This window comes from Mauremys reevesii, linkage group 1 (assembly GCF_016161935.1).
Source record: "Mauremys reevesii isolate NIE-2019 linkage group 1, ASM1616193v1, whole genome shotgun sequence".
Lineage (NCBI taxonomy): Eukaryota > Metazoa > Chordata > Testudines > Geoemydidae > Mauremys > Mauremys reevesii.
Genome location: NC_052623.1, coordinates 221,619,226 through 221,638,645, shown reverse-complemented (window position 1 = coordinate 221,638,645; position 19,420 = coordinate 221,619,226). Strand labels below are relative to the sequence as shown.

General features: G+C 44.7%; 1 protein-coding gene across 3 annotated transcripts in view; it reads left to right on the top strand.

The window, feature by feature from the left end:
• LOC120386051 (ovostatin-like) overlaps positions 1-19,420 on the top strand; it is a 74,276-nt gene that overhangs the window by 18,443 nt on the left and 36,413 nt on the right. Inside the window, exons 1-11 of one of the 3 annotated variants that reach the window (XM_039504849.1) lie at positions 2,513-2,706; positions 3,357-3,540; positions 3,902-4,058; positions 5,045-5,097; positions 6,030-6,050; positions 9,009-9,177; positions 10,742-10,826; positions 13,224-13,335; positions 14,531-14,645; positions 15,032-15,141; positions 18,930-19,088. In XM_039504849.1, coding sequence (XP_039360783.1) covers positions 2,642-2,706; positions 3,357-3,540; positions 3,902-4,058; positions 5,045-5,097; positions 6,030-6,050; positions 9,009-9,177; positions 10,742-10,826; positions 13,224-13,335; positions 14,531-14,645; positions 15,032-15,141; positions 18,930-19,088 — 1,230 coding nt within the window. In that variant the 5' untranslated portion in view covers positions 2,513-2,641. Of the gene's footprint in view, positions 1-2,512; positions 2,707-3,356; positions 3,541-3,901; positions 4,059-5,044; positions 5,098-6,029; positions 6,051-9,008; positions 9,178-10,741; positions 10,827-13,223; positions 13,336-14,530; positions 14,646-15,031; positions 15,142-18,929; positions 19,089-19,420 lie in introns of those variants that run through there. The other 2 variants (XM_039504859.1, XM_039504869.1) reach the window with 2 other exon arrangements.

Here is a 19,420-nt window from a genome sequence, read left to right as displayed (position 1 = left end):
ACGACCTATGTGTGAAGATTGAAAAAAAATGGTTTGTTTAGTTTGGAAAAGAGAACACTGAGGGGGGACATGAGAACAGTTCTCAAGTACAGAAAAGGTTGTTACAAGGAGGGGGGAGACATTTTTTTCTCCTTAACCTCTGAGGACAGGACAAGAAGCAGTAGGCTTAAATTGCAAGAAGGGAGGTTTATATTGAACATTAGGAAAAACTTTCCAACTCTCAGGGTGGTTAAGCACTGGAATAAATTGCCCAGGCAGGTTGTACAATCTCCATCATTGGTGATTTTTAAGAGCAGGTTAGACAAACACCTGTCAGAGGATGGTCTAGATAATACTTAGTCCTGCCATGAGTGCTGGGGACTGAACTAGATAACCTCTCAAGGTCCTTTCCAGTCCTATGATTCTGTGATTATGGGAATGTCTTCACTGCAGAGTTAGCCCGAGCTCTGAGTTTGGTGTTGCACCCCCTACCCCATCTGCACACAAAACCCTCTCACCCTAGTTTACTGTTGCTTTAAACCCAAGCTATCTGACCTATCTGGGGCTATAGGCTAATATTACTCAGGCTGGTAACCTACCTATGCTGTAGTGAGGACACAGGTTAAACCAATCCAGTGCTGATAGTCCTCCAATGCCTTCCTACAATTCCCTCTGTGTGCGCAGAAAGGACAGACAAGTTCTCCCACAATTCACTGGGAAACAATCATAGGTGGCAAAGAGCCCTGTGGCACCTTATAGACTAACAGACGTATTGAAGCATGAGCTTTCATGGGTGAATACCCACTTCATAGAGTGGTTCAGCTCACTGCAGTGCAAAGAAACCTGGGATGTGCCCCTGGGAGTCCTAGTAATGCAGGTGCGTGTGTGAAGCACCACTGAGCACACAGTAATGCTGTAGGGCTTTGCAGTGTGACCACTCACACCTGGGTTAATGCTGCACTGAAGACACACCCTAAGAGGGTTACATGAAGGTTAACAAAGAGTAAACACTCAAACATCAATAACCAACACGAAACTGTCAAGAAAACAGAGGAATCAGAAACAATACAGCATTGCATGATGGAACAGGAAGATATAAGGCGCTCAGACTGTGGACTGAATCTTCCTGTTACTCTGCTGCCAGGAATGTTGAAATTCTGTGTCTGCTGCAAACTGACTCCACAAAGTAATTCTGAGCCTCTGGGTCAGTAAAAACTCCATGCTTCCTGCCATTCCCTTTCCAGAGTTTGACAGGGAAAAGAACTGAAAGTCAGCTGCTGCCTCTTGGCCTAACAGCAAAAACTCCCAACTGGGGTAATTTCCACAAATATTTCCATAAATATTTTCAGTGAAATGGGGTGTGCTTTTATGCAACAATGGGGCCATTCAACTTCAAAAAAGACTTTGCACTAAAAACACAAAAGTGCGTATTTTTGTAAATTTTTTAATGTGAAAATAACTCTTTTTCCAAGAAATTTGTGTAAAGTGAAATTTTGAGGATGAGCTGCTTGATCTATTTCTGAAACAGAACAATCCTGCATTGGCTGCAAGAAGGCAGACAGCTCTTCTGCAGCTTTATTTATTGGCACTAGAGCTGGTCAGGAATAAATCATGCCAATGTAGCTCCAAGTGGATGATGTTTAATCCCATTGTTGTGATAACTCTGGAGCACAGGAATCACAAACATCAAACAACTATTTTCCAGTGTTGCCTCTTGTTTTTGTGTGGTGAGGTGGGGAGAGTTGGGCTTTGTGTCCTCTTTCAAAACAAAAGGAGGGGATTCCAGTTAAAGAGCAGGGACCCTATTTTCCTTTTGCAGGATCTGAGTAACTTCCACTGAAATTTGTTGTATCCTGACGAGGGAAAAACTGAGATCCAGGAGTGCTAACAAATACTTAGGGACTTGGTGGAAGCACATTGTTTGAGTAATGGATAAAGCCTTGAAGAATAGACTGCAGCAGACATTTAGCATTGGCTACAACAGGGAGAGAGACTAGGTGTGAGTGACCTAGATCTGTTTCTAGCTCTAGTTTCCTTATTCTTCAGTCTCATCATCATCATATTCAAAAGTCAAGATGGTGGTGAAGCGAGGGAGACATGCTCTACTCTGTTCACTTTCTACTCCAGGAATGTGCACACAGATTTCAACAAGGATCAAGCATCAAAATATGCATGTAAAGTTAATCCACAGCAAACAGCTTGTAAACCTGGTAGGTGAATTCCTCCAGAATCAAGGGGGGGAAAACCCGAGACTTAAACTAGTTTAACAGGCTCGTTCTGCGTTGGGTCATTTCCTGCTTCCCTGTGCCAAGCATCAGTGTTAGAAGCAAGCCAAGTCACTGAGACATTTTGCATGGATGATTAGAAAACTGCAACAAGTGACGCAATTTGGAGGACAGGGAGCTGGAATGGATTGTGATAGGTTCTGGGGAGGGTCTTGGAAAAAGGGGGATGGACTAGGATCAAACCCCCCCCCCTTGCTGGGCTTATAAAGCCATCAGCAACTCAGGTGAGAGAAACGGAGTCAGGGAGGAGTTGAGGAACAGGCTCTTTCATTGTGCAACTCTGAGCAAGGAATGTCCAAGGGCTATTAAAATCTCAGACAACGTGCTGTCCTTTGGGTGATTGTATCTCTGCATTTCCCTTGTCTCTGTGGACAAAGATGCTGCTGAAGTTTTTTCTGAGTGCCCTTGTCAGTCACCTAACAGCTGCATATGCTCCTGAACTGTAAGAAATACCACGTTCTTTACTAATGATATGTGTTTGCTGTGAATCATTCATTTATTGAAGGGTTTGGTGACACAGTTAGAAAATATTGCTGTTGCTGCTGCCACCTTTTATATCTGGAGACCTAGGCTGAATTCTAACTTAGATGGGATGATTTAGTTGGGGATTGGTCCTGCTTTGAGCAGAGGGGTGGACTAGATGACCTCCTGAGGTCTTCCAACCCTAATCTTCTATGATTCTATGAAATGGGTTGATTGCTTCTCATTTGAGCACAAAACAGACTTTTTACACCTTGCTAAACTACCACAAAATGTAACATGTCTGAACTTATATGCATAGGAAAGGGAACAGTAATAGTAAGGTGTGGTGTGATAGGTATAGGCTTCCAGGATTCATAACATGTGGGGGCTGCAGAGCAGGATTGAGGGGCATCAGCAGAGCTGTGTGAGAAGCTCAGGAATAGCAAAGCGGCTGCGAGGGATTGCTGGCAATTAGCAGAGCTGTCTGGGGTCCTATGTTAGATCTGAACCTATAATGGAAAAAAGTCCTTTACTTCTCAATAACCATTGTCTGACCTCGCCCAAACAGGTTGTTCCTTCCTATCTGTCCCCTTGTCTCTTGAATGAAATTGTGTTATTTGATTTCCATAGACAGTACATCCTGATGGTGCCATCAGTGCTGCAGAGCAGCTCTCCGGATCAGGCCTGCCTGCAGCTCCACAACCTCAATGAATCGGTATCTGTGAGTGTCGTCCTGGAGTACAGTGGTTCCAACACCACTATTTTTGAGCAGCCTGTGAGAGGAAATTACTTCTTCCAGTGCATCACATTCATGGTACAGACTTTAATTTACATTTCAATAAAGAAAGAAAAAGTAATAATGGAAAATGTGTATGATCAAACAAGTGACCTTACAGAATTAGTGATGGGAAAGGAAAGGGTAAAGTAGAGGAGGGAGACTAAGGGAGAAATAAGAGCTGGAAGGAATGAGAAATGGAGCAGGGGTGGAGGCAGAGGAGAGCTGCACTGTGAAAGAAGAGAGGGATATGGGAAGACAGAAGCAGTACAGATCTGAGAAAGAGACAGAGCTGGCAGTGGGGTGCCTATGTAGTACACTTTATGCTGCAGGTAGACAGCTCCTGGAGAGAATGGTCTAAGCTGAACATTCTCCCCCTTATATTTTGTATCCCTCCCAGGTTCCTCGTACCACCTTTTCCCCCTTGGCTTTCATCACTTTCTCTGCCAAAGGCACCACAGTCAGGCTGGCAGAGAGGAGGACGGTGGCGATTCAGAATGTGGACAGCGTTGTTTTTGTCCAGACAGACAAACCCATCTACAAGCCGAGACAGACAGGTGAATGTGGATTCTGCTTTACTTAATGTCATTTCCTCTGGGAACCAATATTCTGAGCTCGAGTGAGAGAGAGAACTGCTTTGCAAAATTCAAGTCAGAGCAGACAATGTTGTGGGTTTGGGCTGACTACTCAGCACCTTAAAGTAAAATCATTGCTAATGTCTGCAGTGGAGCTGAGGAAGCCACCCTCAGACACAAGAGAGCACCTGGTGGGTGACTGTCAAAATCCCAACTCACTCCCCAATCTTTATTCACTCTCTTTCGACAGTCACTCCCTTTGTCCCCTGCTCTCACTGCTGCTGCGTCGTTATGGCTCCCAGGCACTCGTAGTCATTAATAGATGCTTAGAGCACTGCCCAATGGCTTTCTAGCTATAGTTCCACATCTGTGGCCATGGCTGGGCTTTCCAGCTTCAAGGACATGGCCCAGTACCCAATAGGAGAGACCATGAAGGAAGATCCTCACACAGAATTACCTGCTGTGCAGACACTGGGGAATCATTTCTGAATCAAGCAAACTGCTCTAATCAGAGATGGCTGCTTCTTAATAACACTTGCACTTTTATGTGCTCAAAGCTCTGTGCAGAGATTAACTAGATTAATGCTGACATACCCCTACGGGAGAGGTGGGCACAATTTACAGTGGAGAAATGGAGATAAAAAAGGGGATTTGTCTAAAGCCACACAGGGAGTCAGTAACTGAACTTGGGCTATCTGACTACCAACCCACTCCCTTGAATTCAGTGGGCTGGAAAAACTTCTGGAGAAAAGCATTCTCTACTGTTAGGCCAGCTCAAGGAATTCAGTCCCATGGAAGGTTATACCATGGAAAGCCCTCTTCACTGTGGGCACAGATCCTAGCTGTGATTTACCTGTTCCTTTTTCAAGAGGGGAGTGCTGAAAAACCAGCTGAAGTGGGGGTATAGACCAAACTGGAGCTCAGAGATAGAGGAGAGCTATGTTGATCTCTCGCCCATGTCTTTTCAGTGCTGTTTCGAGTTGTCGCTCTCGATACCCATTTTAGGCCTGCTCAGGAAATGGTGAGTGTGGCCAGAGACCAGAATTATCCAGGAGCTCCACCTGGATGGTAAATTGGTGGGTGTCACCCCATTAGCCCCAGTCCAACCTTTAAATACGCACTTATTGGACAGAATGGAACCGTAACACTGCACGTACAAAGTCCTGCCCTTACATGCAGCAGCCACACAGAGCAGCACAAGCATGTAGATGGCTGTGCACCTGGCAGAAGAGCCCTCCTGCTACTGCTGGGCAAGGGGCTTCAAGGAGAGTCTGTGCCTTGCAATGCCAGGTGATCTTTACTGCTCCAACAAGCAATTTCACTTGGCCCACTCTTACAGTCCCCATTTAGCATGTGCTGCCCATGGCAACAGGCTCACTAGCCATCTGCAAGGGGAGAGAATCTAGACACTGCCACCAACAGACTATCTGTCTTGGGGATACAATACTTACTGCAACACATGGAGGGGTCCTGGCTGGCTTCTTGACTGGGAAGAATAGGCTTCCTCCACCTTATTCTCGTCCTTTACCTGTGCAGGAGAGAACAGGATTTTGCCCTGTTGAAAGGTGCTAGATAATCTGAGAGTGTGGATGGATGAGACAGAGGAGGCCTGATTCTGATCTTAGGAACAGCATTGTAACAGTAACTGTACTACTCCTGGTTTGCACCAGTACAAGTGAGATCAGAATCTGTTCCAGGGTGTCTTATGCCCTCGCCTCCTCTTCTTCTTTTTGTATGCTATCTTCAGCATTTAGGGCCAAACCTTGTGGTTCTTACTCAGATAAAATTCCTACTGAACTTATTCAAGTGAAAATCTTGCTTGAATACTCACTATAGATTTGGACCCATAACATTTAAAATTGTTTTTAAAATTGTTATTCATTCAATGCTGAAGCAACTATTATTGTTTCCTCAAACACTTACAATCTCTTTCTCTGGTCTTTTTTTTTTCAGTATCCCTTGATCACCATTCAGGTAAGAGACTTGCTTTTTAAAATGTGTCACCTATAAACCTGAAATCCTGAGTGTGTGAGAGAGAGATACTTAACTGGCCACATTCTGCTCTCAGATCCACTGGTAGAAATGCACAGTATACAAGTCCAGCTTTACAAGTAGAGTTTAGCCCAATAATAGTTAAAACTGTCCTGTTCATATGGTATTTCTATTTTCCCCTCCTTCCTATCAAGAGTTCCAATTGCTTTGGTTTATAGTTTGCATAACTTCCCCCTACTGAAAAGCAAGGAACAATTGTAGATAATGGATGCAATTACTAGCTGCTTTGGACCATGCAGTGTTTTAGAAAGTATATGGCATGTTGTGCTTTTGTTAATAAGTGAGAATGTTTCAGTTCCCTTCCAAGCATGCATGCCTACACGATTTCACTTGTACTGTGAAGTCCAGCCATTAATTGTTGCATACAGTGAAATGTAAACATTACAGAGTTTGACATTGTTCACTAACAAGCACAAGGCCATTGCTAGAGAGTCTCTTTTAACCACTGCTACAGACTAGGGACTGAATGGCTGGGCAGCAGTTCTACAAAAAAGGACCTAGGAGTTACGGTGGACGAAAAGCTGAATATGAGTCAACAGTGTGCCCTTGTTGCCAAGAAGGCTAATGGCATTTTGGGTTGTATAAGTAGGGGCATTTCCAGCAGATCGAGGGAAGTGATCATTCCCCTCTATTCAGCACTGATGAGGTCTCATCTGGAGTACTGTGTCCAGTTTTGGGCCCCACACTACAAGAAGGATGTGGATAAATTGGAGAGAGTCCAGCGGAGGGCAACAAAAATGATTAGGGGGCTGGAACACATGACTTATGAGGAGAGGCTGAGGGAACTGGGATTGTTTAGCCTGCAGAAGAGAAGAATGAGGGGGGATTTGATAGTTGCTTTCAACTACCTGAAAGGGGGTTCCAAAGAGGATGGATCTAGACTGTTCTCAGTGGTAGATGATGACAGAACAAGGAGTAATGGTCTCAAGTTGCAGAGGGGGAGGTTTAGGTTAGATATTAGGAAAAACTTTTTCACTAGGAGGGTGGTGAAGCACTGGAATGGGTTACCTAGGGAGGTGGTGGAATCTCCTTCCTTAGACGTTTTTAAGGTCAGGCTTGACAAAGGCTGGGATGATTTAGTTGGGTTTGGTCCTGCTTTCAGCAGGGGGTTGGACTAGATGACCTCCTGAGGTCCCTTCCAACCCTGAGATTCTGTGATTCAATGTAGAATGAGAGAGAACAAAAGGCTATGGGAGACCAAATAAGCATGTGGGAAGTGGGGTTGTAGAGTGCCCTCCTGATCTTGTCTCTTCTCTCCTTCCAGTTGGGGAAAACTGGGACAATGGAGGGGCAGGATGTGGGGAAGGGTTTGTGTGTGGGATGAGATAGGGAAGAAAGATTCCCCTTCTTCACCTTCTCCCACCCCTTCTTCATAACAGCATGGAAAGCTGGAACCTTCTGCAGTATAGGGCAGGATGGGAGGATGTAGGGTTTATATATTGGTGAAACGAGATAGCAATACTTCCCTAATTCACAGGAATGTCGTGGTTAACATGGTGCAAGCAAACAATATGCATTTCAATACAACCTAATGAAAGTGTATACATCTAGGAACAAAGACTGTAGGCCATACATACACAATGGGGGATTCTATCCTGGTAAGCAGTGATTCTGAAAAAAAGATTTAGGACTTGTGGTGTATAATCAACTGAACATGACCTCTCCATGCAATGTTGTGCCCAGAAGAGCTAATGAAATCCTTGGATGTATAAACAGGGGAATCTTGAGTAGGAGTAGAGAGGTTATTTCACCTCTGTATTTGGCATTGGTAAGACCATTTCTGGAATACTGTGTCCCGTTCTGGTGCTCACAACTCAAGGAGGATGTTGATAAATTGGGAAAGGTTCAGAGAAGAGCCACAAGAATGACTAAAGGATAGCCTCAGAGAGCTCAATCTATTTAGCTTCACAAAGAGAAGGGTAAGGGATGACTTCATTACAGTCTATAAGTATCTACATGGGAAATAGATATTTAATAATGGGCCCTTCAATCTAGGCATAACATGATCCAGTAGGTGGAAGTTGAAGCTAGACAAATTCAGACTAGAAATAAGGTGTAAATTTATAATGATGAGTGTAATTAATTATTGGAACAATTTACGAAGTCTCGTGGTGACAATTGTTAAATCAAGATTGGATATTTGTCTAAAAAAATCTCTAGGAATTATTTTGGGGGAAATGTATGGCCTGTGTTACTCAGAAGTCAGGCTAGATGATCACAGTGGTCCTTTCTGGCCTTGAAATCTATAAATCTATGAAACGGGGAAGTGTGAGGAAAGTCAGGCTAAATTCAACATGCACCAAATTTGTAAGGTGGAAAGAGCTAGAAGATTTAGGGCTGGTCTACACTACCACTTAAGTCGATGTAACTTGTATCACTCAGTGATGTGAAAAAAGACCCTCGTCCCCCCCACCGAGCAACATAGGTTATATTGACCTAAGTGCTGTCCACACGGGTGCTGTGTAAGCAGGAGATGCTCTCCCACTGACATAGCTTGTGCCTCTTGCAGAAGTGGAGTAATTATGCTGCCAGGAGACCACTCTCCTGTTGACATAGTATCTTCACCAGGCATGTTACTGCAGTGCATCTGCAGCACTGCAGCTGTGCTGATGTAGCATTGTAGTATAGACTTGCCCTCTGATATTTACTATAGACAGCATTGATTAGTGTCACATATAGGTATGACAACAACATACTTTGTGTCTTTGATTCCTGTTGCATGTGCTAATAGCAAAACATTAAGTTCTGTGTCAGCAGGAGACAGGCTACCCATTCTGGGAAATGTCAGCTAGATGGAGGCTCATTAACGCACCAGGCTTCCTTTAAGAAAAATAAACTAGTTGTGTCTGTGCCTATCTTCCTGCTCCCTCTGTCCCCTAGGATCCTCAGGGCAATCGGATCTTCCAGTGGCTGAATGTGACATCTCAGGTGGCCATCGTCCAGCTCACGTTCCAGTTAATCAAAGAGCCAATGCTGGGCAACTACCAAATCAACGTGGAAAAGAAATCGGGATCTAGCACTCGTCACTCATTCTCTGTGGAGGAATATGGTAACACCTGCTGTTGCTATTATTTGCACTAGGAAAAAATACTTGGAGTAGGGCCCAATCTGTCAGTTAGACCCAAATTGCAACCCCCCACCCCCCAAAAAAAGTGTGCATTGCTATCTGTGGGTCTCCTGACCCCACTGTGACTGGACCAAGCTTCTACCCTGTCCTCAGTAGAGTCTAGAGACCTCAGCTGGTGTCCAGACTCACCTCATCTTTGGAGTTTGGGTCTGCAAGTAACTCAAGAACAAGACAAATTTGTTCATGAGTTACTTGCAGACCCAAACTTCAGACTAAACTTCATCCCGAAGCATGGCCCTTCCTCGGGTTTGTTTCTAGGACCGCGTCTGTCTTAGTTCATTCTGGCCCAGCGGGATATTCTCAACCAAATTAGAGCCACCAGAAATTATCCTGGATTTTCAGACAAGGTTTGAGTGCCTGAGCCTGGGATGACTCATCAGAACAGGCCCACACTCCCTTCTGCACAAGATCTTAGTCTGTGGTCCAGTAACACTGCAAATTCCAGGGTGTTCTGTTATGACTTCTGGTTCAGCCCACTCCAAAGACAAAGTCTGTTTGCAGAATTTAGAATCCAGAAATCCATCTAGATCCAGGGTTTGCATTTTGAACAACCCCTAGTCTCAGTTATTAGGAGCTAAGGGGATGTCTCTCACAAGAAAGACATTTTAACAGCAATGCACCATACTCAACCTGCCAAAGGTACTGACCCCAGTTTGCCAGCTCTTTGGACCAAGACTGCAGCCCTGCATAAGTCCCTCTTTTGGGCTGTTCATACTGCAATCAGGAACTGTGACTACAGCCTGTGTAGACATCCCTTAGCTAGCTAGCAGTAGGGGCCGCAGCTGCTAGAGTATGGACCCAGGGTCTTGGGTGGGTGTGGTTAACCCAGGCAACTCCCCTGCTACCTCTGCACTGCTGAGGCTTCACTGCTATTGCTACTCAGGCTTGCTTTGATCTACATGCACTGCAGAATATGCTTTATGTCTCTAGGTACCTTTCAGCCATTGAACTCCACTTGTCTTCTGTTTCTCCCCTTTTTGCCCCTTTTTCTTCCCAGAGACATTCTGACACTAGTTGCCTTTAATAAATGTGCCATTTGAGAACTAGAGAGAAGAAACAAATAGTAAAAAGCCAAAGAACAGAAGTTAAACATCTCATCTAGGTGCAGGCTGTGAAAAACTCCTCCTAGGCAGGTTATGAAACTTGAGTTACAAACATTAAAGGTTGGCACTAAGAACTAACCTTTATCCTAGCAGCATTCACTAGCTTTCTCAGCACATAGTGAGGAGTCTAAACACTGCTTGTTTTATGGCTTATCCTTAAGTAACACCTCAGAGCAAATCAATTACTTGTATGTCAGGTTTACCGATAGCTAGTGGAGCATTTTCACCATGATCTCCAAGTGTTAGATCATTTTTTTGGTCCCTTTCACCAACTCAATTCAGAGCACTCTAATTCCCACTTGCAGTGTGTTAGTAGTAACTAAACAACTCTGAGGGTCCATTTCTCACCTAGGAGCTAATGTGCCTTTTCCCCTCCATACTAGTGCTACCAAAGTTTGAAGTTACGGTCAATGCACCAAAAAGCGTCTCAGTCTTGAATCCTGATTTGACAGTGAAAGTTTGTGGTGTGTAAGTATCTGATACAGTGTTGCGGAGAGGCTGGGGGCAGGGTGAGACCTTCCCAGAGAGACAGACAAGAGGGTAGACTTATCAGCAGAGCCTGAGGAGGACAAAGCAATCAGGCCATCAGAAGAGGCTGATCAATATTGATTTTAGGGATAGCGGCCTACACTTATTTGTGTTCCTCTGGCTTGTGGGTGGATGGGAATCTTATTGTTTGCACAGGTGTATGGTGGGTTGTACACAACATTATCTGCTTCCTTACCAGCCCCTTGGGATGGGCTCACCCTTCCTCAGTGGTTATTTTAGGAGTAGGCTCTGTAAGCCAGCCAGTAGCATGGAGTTAAAGCCCAGCAATGGATTCAGCATCCAAGCAGGCTATGGGTCCCTGAGCTGACGCTGTCCAGAGAAGCTGAGAACAGTTGGGCTCAGTCCTTTAAAGGGGCTGAGTAACTCCTACACAAGGAGATTATTACATCAAATCTAAAGGTGAAATCCTGGCCCAACTGTCATCAAGGGGAGTTGATTTGCCTTCCTCTGCCTCAGAGTTAGCTTCATCCCAGGACATCAGTGGACTCACCCCAGAGAGAAATTGGGGCCCCAAATGTTGATAGCAGTGATTTTTAAAATATGAAGTTTAAAAAGTAGGGGTAGGCTTAAGATTGCATTTAAATTCCCCCAAAGCTCAGGGAGTTGCTCAGATCCTGGGTTTGGCTCAAACCTGGGTCTATTGCAAAACTGATGCAACTGTCAAAGTATTCCAGAGCGGATGGCCCAAAGGCCTGGACAACAGTATACCCACTTTCTGTACCTTTAGGGAAATAGATTATTGCACAGGAAGCTTTAGAGTTCATCTGTGGGAAATTGAACTGCACTGCAGAAGAGAATCAAGTGTCTGTGAAAAAATGTTTACTAATGTGGGGGATGCTAAACTAGTTTAGGGGGGACCCACAGGGCAGAGGTCTGGATCAGCATGGCCAGAGGAAGGTCCTGGACCCCCAGTCCATGTCCCCCACACTCGGCAACATGCTGCTGAGTCTGCAAGTCAAATGACAAGTAGCTCTTTGACAGCCAACCACCTTCCTTTCCTGCTCCTGTTGTGTTCTTGGCTATGTAGAGCCTGGCAAAATATCTGTCTGAACTTTTTCCCAGTAAAACATGCCAATTCAAAGACACCAAAACATTTTGTGTATTCATGTCAGTTTAAATTCACTCAAATATATGAAAAAATTCAAACATTTTGTTTTGACATTTTGGAAATGAAACATTTCTATTTTTGATTAAAAACAATGTTTTGTTTAGAAATTTCCTTTTTAAAATATTTTTTAGTAAATTCTTGAAATTGAAACAATATTTGTTGACTTTTTAATTGCCAAAAAATGTGAAAATTTGCATTGTCCATTCTACCTAATACAGATTTTCCACCCCCCCCTGATTTTTTGGAATGGCTAGCAAACCGAAAAATCCCTTATTCACTCAGCTCTGCTCACATGAATGTGGCAACAGGCTAATGCAGCAGCTCCAACATTTCTGCTCTGCTGGTGCAGCACTCACCTCAGCCTCAGGTGGCATCAAGTTGAAGCATCAAGTGAGTGAGGTCCTGAGGAAGGGCAGGAGCTGCTGGTGGACTGCAGAGAAAAAGAGAGGAGTTGGCAATAAACAACAGCGAAAGCAAAGAAACTGTTAAATACATTGAAAAGGAAAAAAGGCAAGATGAAAAGGAGAAATGAGACAGAAAACAAGCAGAACAAAGGAATGACGATAACTGATGCATGGAGATATGGAGGGGAAGGGCTGCATCATAGAAAGGTTGGGAATCACTGCTCTAAGAGCAATGCTGAGGCCCCTTCATGGGGCACAGATTTCCCTGTTTAAGGAAATGACAGGATGTTTTATTAGGACAAATGAGTATGGGGCAATGGAGATGCTAAGGAATAAACTCAGCTGCAATCAGGGGCGGTTATAGCAATTTTGCTGCCCCAAGCATGGCGGCACGCCGCAGGGGGCGCTCTGGCGGTTGCCAGTCCCATGGCTCCGGTGGAGCATCCGCAGGCACGCCTGCGGGAGGTCCACCGGAGCCTCCTGCTGCCCTCCCGGTGACCGGCGGAGCGCCCCCCGCGGCATGCCATCCCAAGCACGCGCTTGGCGTACTGGGGCCTGGAGCCGGCCTGGCTGCAATGTCCTCAGACACTGAAAGGTGTACAGATGTTGACATGAAAATTCACACCATTGCTGCTCACAGGTAATTAACCTTTCTACAGTATTCAGTAATCTAGCCAGAAAGCACACAAAGTTACTCTCATCTCTGGGTTCCCAGGCATGGTGTGGGTCTTTGGTCTGTATCTGCACATTAGCTCAGGTCAGTCTCTTGAGCCCCTAATTCACTGTTGTTTTCTTCTCCACTAGGTACACCTATGGCCAGCCTGTCGAGGGGAGAGTCCAGCTCAGTGTGTGCAGGGATTTCAGTTTGTATGGAAACTGCAAGAGAGATCCACTTTGTCAGTCTGTTACCAAAGATGTATGATACACAATAGCTATTTAGAAAAGATTCCTTTCCTTTCTGCCTCGCCTCTTTTTCTCTCCTTTCACCCCTTCATTCCTCCCTTCTAATGCAGGGAGCACAGGACTGAGATTCAGGAGACCTGGGTTCTCATCCCTGCTCTGCCACTGGCCTGCTGGGTGACCTTGAGCAAGTCATTTCACCACTCTGTGCCTCAGTTTCCCTATCAGTAAGGTGGGGATAATGATACTGGTCTCCTTTGTAAGGTGCTTTGAGATCTATGGGGAAAAAGTGCTAGAGAAGAGCTTTATATTATTGTTATTATCTTTGCCTCCTCTCCCCAATCCTCTCTTGATCTTTGAACATAAATTGTATTTTAACTAGTTTTGACCCTTCTCCCCCTATATTGTGAGTGGGGTGTGAGCCCTTTGGGATAGAATCACAGAGCATTTCCCTAATATATCTGGGTCTGATGGGGTCCTTGGCTACATGGAACTCACTGGCTAAATATCTATCTAATCTAAAGTGCCAGTGTCTATAGGGCTCCAGGCACCATAGGAACTAGCCACAATCTAGTTAAAGGTACTGCCAGAATCAGAGAGGAAATATCCCTCATTGAAATAATATTGGGGATGGCTGTGTGCACCAGAACACATTAGAATCTGTCTCATGGGGAGAAGGGCTGTTGACCAAGACACTGGGTTCTCTCCGGCTCTTGGAAAAGTACCAGAAGATTCCTTCTCTTCAGGAAGAGTGAGAACTGCTCCCAACCTATCCTTGAAAAGACAAGTCCTTTAAAACAGCATGGTCTGCCATCCTGCATTGCTGTCCTGCAGTGTTAGCACTCAGTGCCTTCCTCAATACAGAGTACAATGGCAGGGAGCTTGTTTAAAGTCTAGAGGGCAGACTCTAACAGTGCAGTGTTTCCAGACATTGGGCATAGCCCCAGAGAGTCAGCAATGGATAGGAGCCCAAGTCTTAGTGAGGAATCTATACCCAGGTTCCGCTGACCCAGAGACAAGAGACCTACCAGCTAAGCCAGGCACAAGTACATCACAATGGCCTTTTGTATGAATATTCTACTGTTATCTTTGCTCAAGGGAGTAAGCCAACACCCTCTTTGCCCCCTTTGGCAAGAAGATCCCCAGTTCTCCTGACCCTGCACAGAACTTGGCTCTTTACCTGCTTACTGACTGTTTCCTTCCCTTCTCAGATGGGGAAGGATGGCTGCATCTCCCAGGTCTTCAGCTCCAAGATCTTTGAGCTTAATCGCTCTGGGTACCAGATGAACCTTGATGTGAAAGCAATTGTGTCAGAGAAAGGAACAGGTAACACCTTCCAGTCAGTCAGAGACTGGGGTACAGTGATGGAAAAGTGTGTTGGAGAGAGACACTGCTCTGTGGGTCAAAGCTTTGGCTGCCCAGCACAAGGGTCAATTCCCAGTAGGGTGACCAGATGTCCCAATTTTATAGTGACAGTCCCGATTTTTGGGTCTTTTTCTTATATAGGCTCCTATCACCCGCTCACCCCCATCTTGATTTTTCACATTTGCTGTCTGGTCACCCTAATTCCCAGAGAAGATCCATTTTATGAACACAGAGACAAACTATTTCCAAGGAAAACACTTAGTTGGTTAATTTGTCTCTTCTTATTTAAACAATGTTAAATTCAAGACTAATTAATGTCTCATCTTCATCCTGGGCCTGTCTTGCAGGTGTGCAGCTTACAGGCTCTGCCTACATTTCCATATCCCAGGTGATGGGCAGTGTGCGGTTTGAGAACATGGATCAATCCTACAAAAGGGGAATTCCTTACTTTGGACAGGTAGGCCAGCAGCAAGGGATCCTCTAGGACAAACTACTGTATCCGGGGTGATAGAAGGGGTCTGTGAGGCAGGGGAACTGTGTATTGGGGTCCAGCAATGTGACCAAAAGTCCTTCACCAAAGGTGGTTTTCTTCCCAAAAGCTTCATTCTTTCTACTTAGACTGCACAGTTTAGAACAAAAGAATTATTTATCCATCCTTGGCTACAACTCAGTTCTTCAGCTATTCGATAGGGACCTCTGACTACCAATGAGTTTACTGCCTTTGTTCTGAGGTCTTGTCTATAATGAGGGGAAATGTTCTGTGTTTAAAAAAATGTTAACTAACATGATTTTAACTGTATGTTAAATGTGATTTAAGTTTTTCCCCCCCACCCCACAGGTTTGGCTATGACCAGTTAACTGAAGCTAATAAAAGCTGTTCTTTTAATGTTGGGAAAACAACAGTTTTTGTTTTAATTCACCAAAAAATGCAATTTTTTGACCAAAAAAGTTCACTTAGCAATTTTTTTATCTCAAAATTTTTCATTTTGTTATGGTGGAGAAAATGCCCCATTTTAAAAATTCTATTTTCTTCAACTAGAAGAAGGAAGGGGGAAATTAAAGTAAGATAAAGTTATAAAAAGAATTATTTTCTCTTTTTAATTCTTTTCACTGGCAAAAGTTCAGTGTATGTTGACAGAGCAGTGTATGCCTGAGCTTGAGCCTGGCTCAAGTCAAATCCCTCTTGTGTCCACACCAACTGTGCAAACCTAGGGCTCTGACCATGGTCACAGGAACCTGAGGGCTGGAGGGTCTGAGCCCACGTTAAGCTGGGACCTAAGGTCTGAGCCCTATTGCTTTCCTGTGGGCATGCAGCCCCCACTTGAGTCAGATTCCGGAAGTCCTCATTGTTGTTAAGAAGCAGCGGGGTGGGACCACAGTGCCAGTGCTCCTGTGTGGCCCTCAAATTAGCTGGGGCCCCTTCAGCCAGTAGGGTAATCCCATGGTGGCAGCTCTGGCTACCTCCTTGCTGTGGGGAAGTTGTGGGGCTGGCTCACACTTGCCACCCTGGCAGTGCACACAGCCTGGACACCCCTGCCCACTCTGCATGGGCAAGGGCACTCAGGCAGTGTACATTGTCAGGGAGGCATGTGGGAACCAGCCCACAAACTCCCTTGCAGCCTCCCATATATCCCTTATCCCCCCCTGCGGCTGGGGCAGGGGGCAGGGATCCCTAGGGGGTGCTGGAGCACACTGCACCCAAAGCCCTGGGGATACATTTCACCACAACATAGCGGGCAGCAGCGAGGCTGGGGTGTGTGTGTGTTTTTCCTCTGAAATCTACATTTTATGTCAAACTTTTAAGCAAACAGACACAAATAAATAAACAACCAAACAAAAACACCTTCATTGGAATCCCAATTTCAAAAATTAAGAACTGCCGTTTCATTTTAATAGTTTGACAGCCCTGGGGCCTGATGCCCTAATTATCCTCAGAACAGGTGCACATGGGCATTGTCCTGCCACTGTGACTCAGGCTAGAGGTGGAGATCCCCATTCTCAGATTAGATGGTAGTACAGTATGAAGCAGTAGTTCTCAGACTTTTGTACTGGTGACCCCTTTCATATAGCAAGCCCCTGAGTGCAACACCCCCCACCCTTATAAATTAAAAACACTTTTTTATATATTTAACACCATTATAAATTCTGGATGCAAAGTGCGTTTTGGGGTGGAGGCTGACAGCTCGCGACCCCCCCCATGTAATAACCTTGTGACCCCCCCCAGTTTGAGACCCTCTGGTATAAAGCCTTCTCAAACTGTGCAGTTATGCAGTTATTCTACTGAGACAGGTTTCAGAGTAGCAGCCGTGTTAGTCTGTATCTGCAAAAAGAACAGGAGTACTTGTGGCACTTTAGAGACTAACAAATTTATTTGAGCATAAGGTAAAAAAGGCTCACTCAATCAATTTGATACAGCCCAACTTCATTGGATGCATCCAAAAGCTTATGCTCAAATAAATTTGTTAGTCTCCAAGGTGCCACAAGTACTCCTGTTCTTTCTACTGAGACAGTTACCAAAGGAGCGGTTTATGTATTCATGTGCTCCTTGTGGGCACCTGAATTCCTAGTATCAACATAGTTAGGAAACAGGGTGGGCAGTCGAGTTTTCCCACAATGTACCCCATTCCTAGGGCTACAGTGTTGACATTGGGGGTGTGGAGGGCTAGGCACTTTGCAATATGCTTACTTTCACACAGGTCTGTGAATTGCAGTTTGGACACCAGAGCCCTAGGTTTGAGCACCAGTCAACAAATTCTTAAGCCAGGGTTAAAATTAAGTGCAGATGCTCAAGCCCAGGATTCCCTGAAATAGGTCAGCTGACTTAAGCCCTACTAACCCTAGGTTTACTTTGCTGTGTAAACATAACTTCAGAGAGAGAGTGTGTGAAAGTATTACTTTTAAAAGTGAAAGTGTTACTTTCTCTGCAGGTGTTGCCTTTCACTTTTAGAAGTTCAGGTACTACTCCCCCGTGGTTTTTAGTACTCCCCCTCCCCCATTTGCACACTTTTTCCAATGGAAAACTAGGGAAAGGGAAAAAAGAGAGGGAACTCCACCCCACCCTCCAACCGAATGAAAGCAACTAACCAGACACAATGAAACACAGGAAAGACACCCCCAAAGCTAACACCAATCCCATTCCTAAAACAAACTGAAAGAAGGTAGGCATTTTCAAAATTTTCATTTTAAAAGTTTGGGAAAGTACCAAAATTACAGGCATATCTTCAACTGATTGATTGTTTTTCTAATTTTTGGAAAATGAAAGTTTCATCAAATTAATTTTTGTGTTTAAAAAAAAATTAGTTTGGCAAAATCCAATTTTTCAGTGAAAACCCTTTTTGTTAAAAAGTTTTGACCAGCTCTACTGCTACTACATTTTTAAACACACCTGTCTTTGTCTACAGTAAGGGAAAAAATGAGTTTTCCATCAGCTGATGTTTTCTAACGCAATGCTTTTTCCCAGTAAAGGCAAAAGTCTGACTGGGTCTGTGGTCCCCAGCTCTGCTTCATTACTTTACTCTCCATGGATCCTGAACAGGGAGTTAGCTTGTTACCTGCTAGTAATTTAGGTTGGATTCCAGCACCCTGGAAATAGATTATAATGAAATGCCATTTTTTTGACCATACCATCTAGTTCTGGGTTTTCTGGCTCCCATCGGATGGCATTACATCCTGAAAAAGAGCCACACTATTATTATTCTTGAATACATGCACGCATGCACACAGACTCAAAACACAGTTCAATTACTAGGCTTCTCGAGTCTAGCTAATGGAATGTAACTCTACATTTCCCAAACAGCTCACAGTCTAACATATGAATAGCAAGGATGTGGGATTAGAACCAGGGCACATTGTGGCTGGAAGCTGGAGTGGGTTCAAAAACCAGAGATGAAAGAAGGTGTCCAGCAAATGGGAAGGAGTCCTTGAGCCACGAAGAAGAAGGTGGATGAGAAGTGTTTGCCCTTACACTAGGAATGAGTAGTGGGGAGTGAGCAGGCAGGGGATGAGGCGGGGAACTGTGTGTAGTGTAAGTGAAGCAGTGCTCCTGAGGAAGTTCCACACATGCTAAGATGGCTGCCATGGTGTTGTGACAGCCATTTTATCTCTTGGATATTTGTTTTTGGTGGTAGGGTTGTATTAGATGGAAAACAAACACAGGCAAAACATACATGTCCATACTCAAATGGATTAGGAACTTAACATTGGTCTTCTACCTCCCTGAGACCCTCACATTCCCTTTTCCTTTAGGTCAAACTGGTAAATGAGGATGACTCACCCATGGCAAATGAGGTTGTCCAGCTGCTCCTCAATGACAAGAATGTGGGCAACTACACCACGGATGGGAATGGCACCGTTCAGTTTTCAATTGACACTTCTGAAATGTTCAATCCTCAGTTTACCCTGAGGGTGAGTACCTGAAGAGCTAATGGGGAAAGGTTGTATTCCCATGAGAGGTACTGTGTTGGGGAGAGGGAGGGCTGCTCTTCACCCATTGCCTAGAACCAGTGTCCAAAGAGGATGGGATGAGGATTGTATTCTAGTGATGGACTGTGCTTTCTCTGGCTCCTTTCATGCCCTAGTGATCACAAAGCACTTTATAGAGTAGCAAGCTAAATATCTCAGTTATTGCAATGATTATAAAAGTAAATTCAGCAGCTTTTGTGTGCTCTACAATATCTCAAGCATTAGCTGACTTTGGTAAGAGAGGACATGCTGGCCAGGAGCAGTGAGGCAAACTG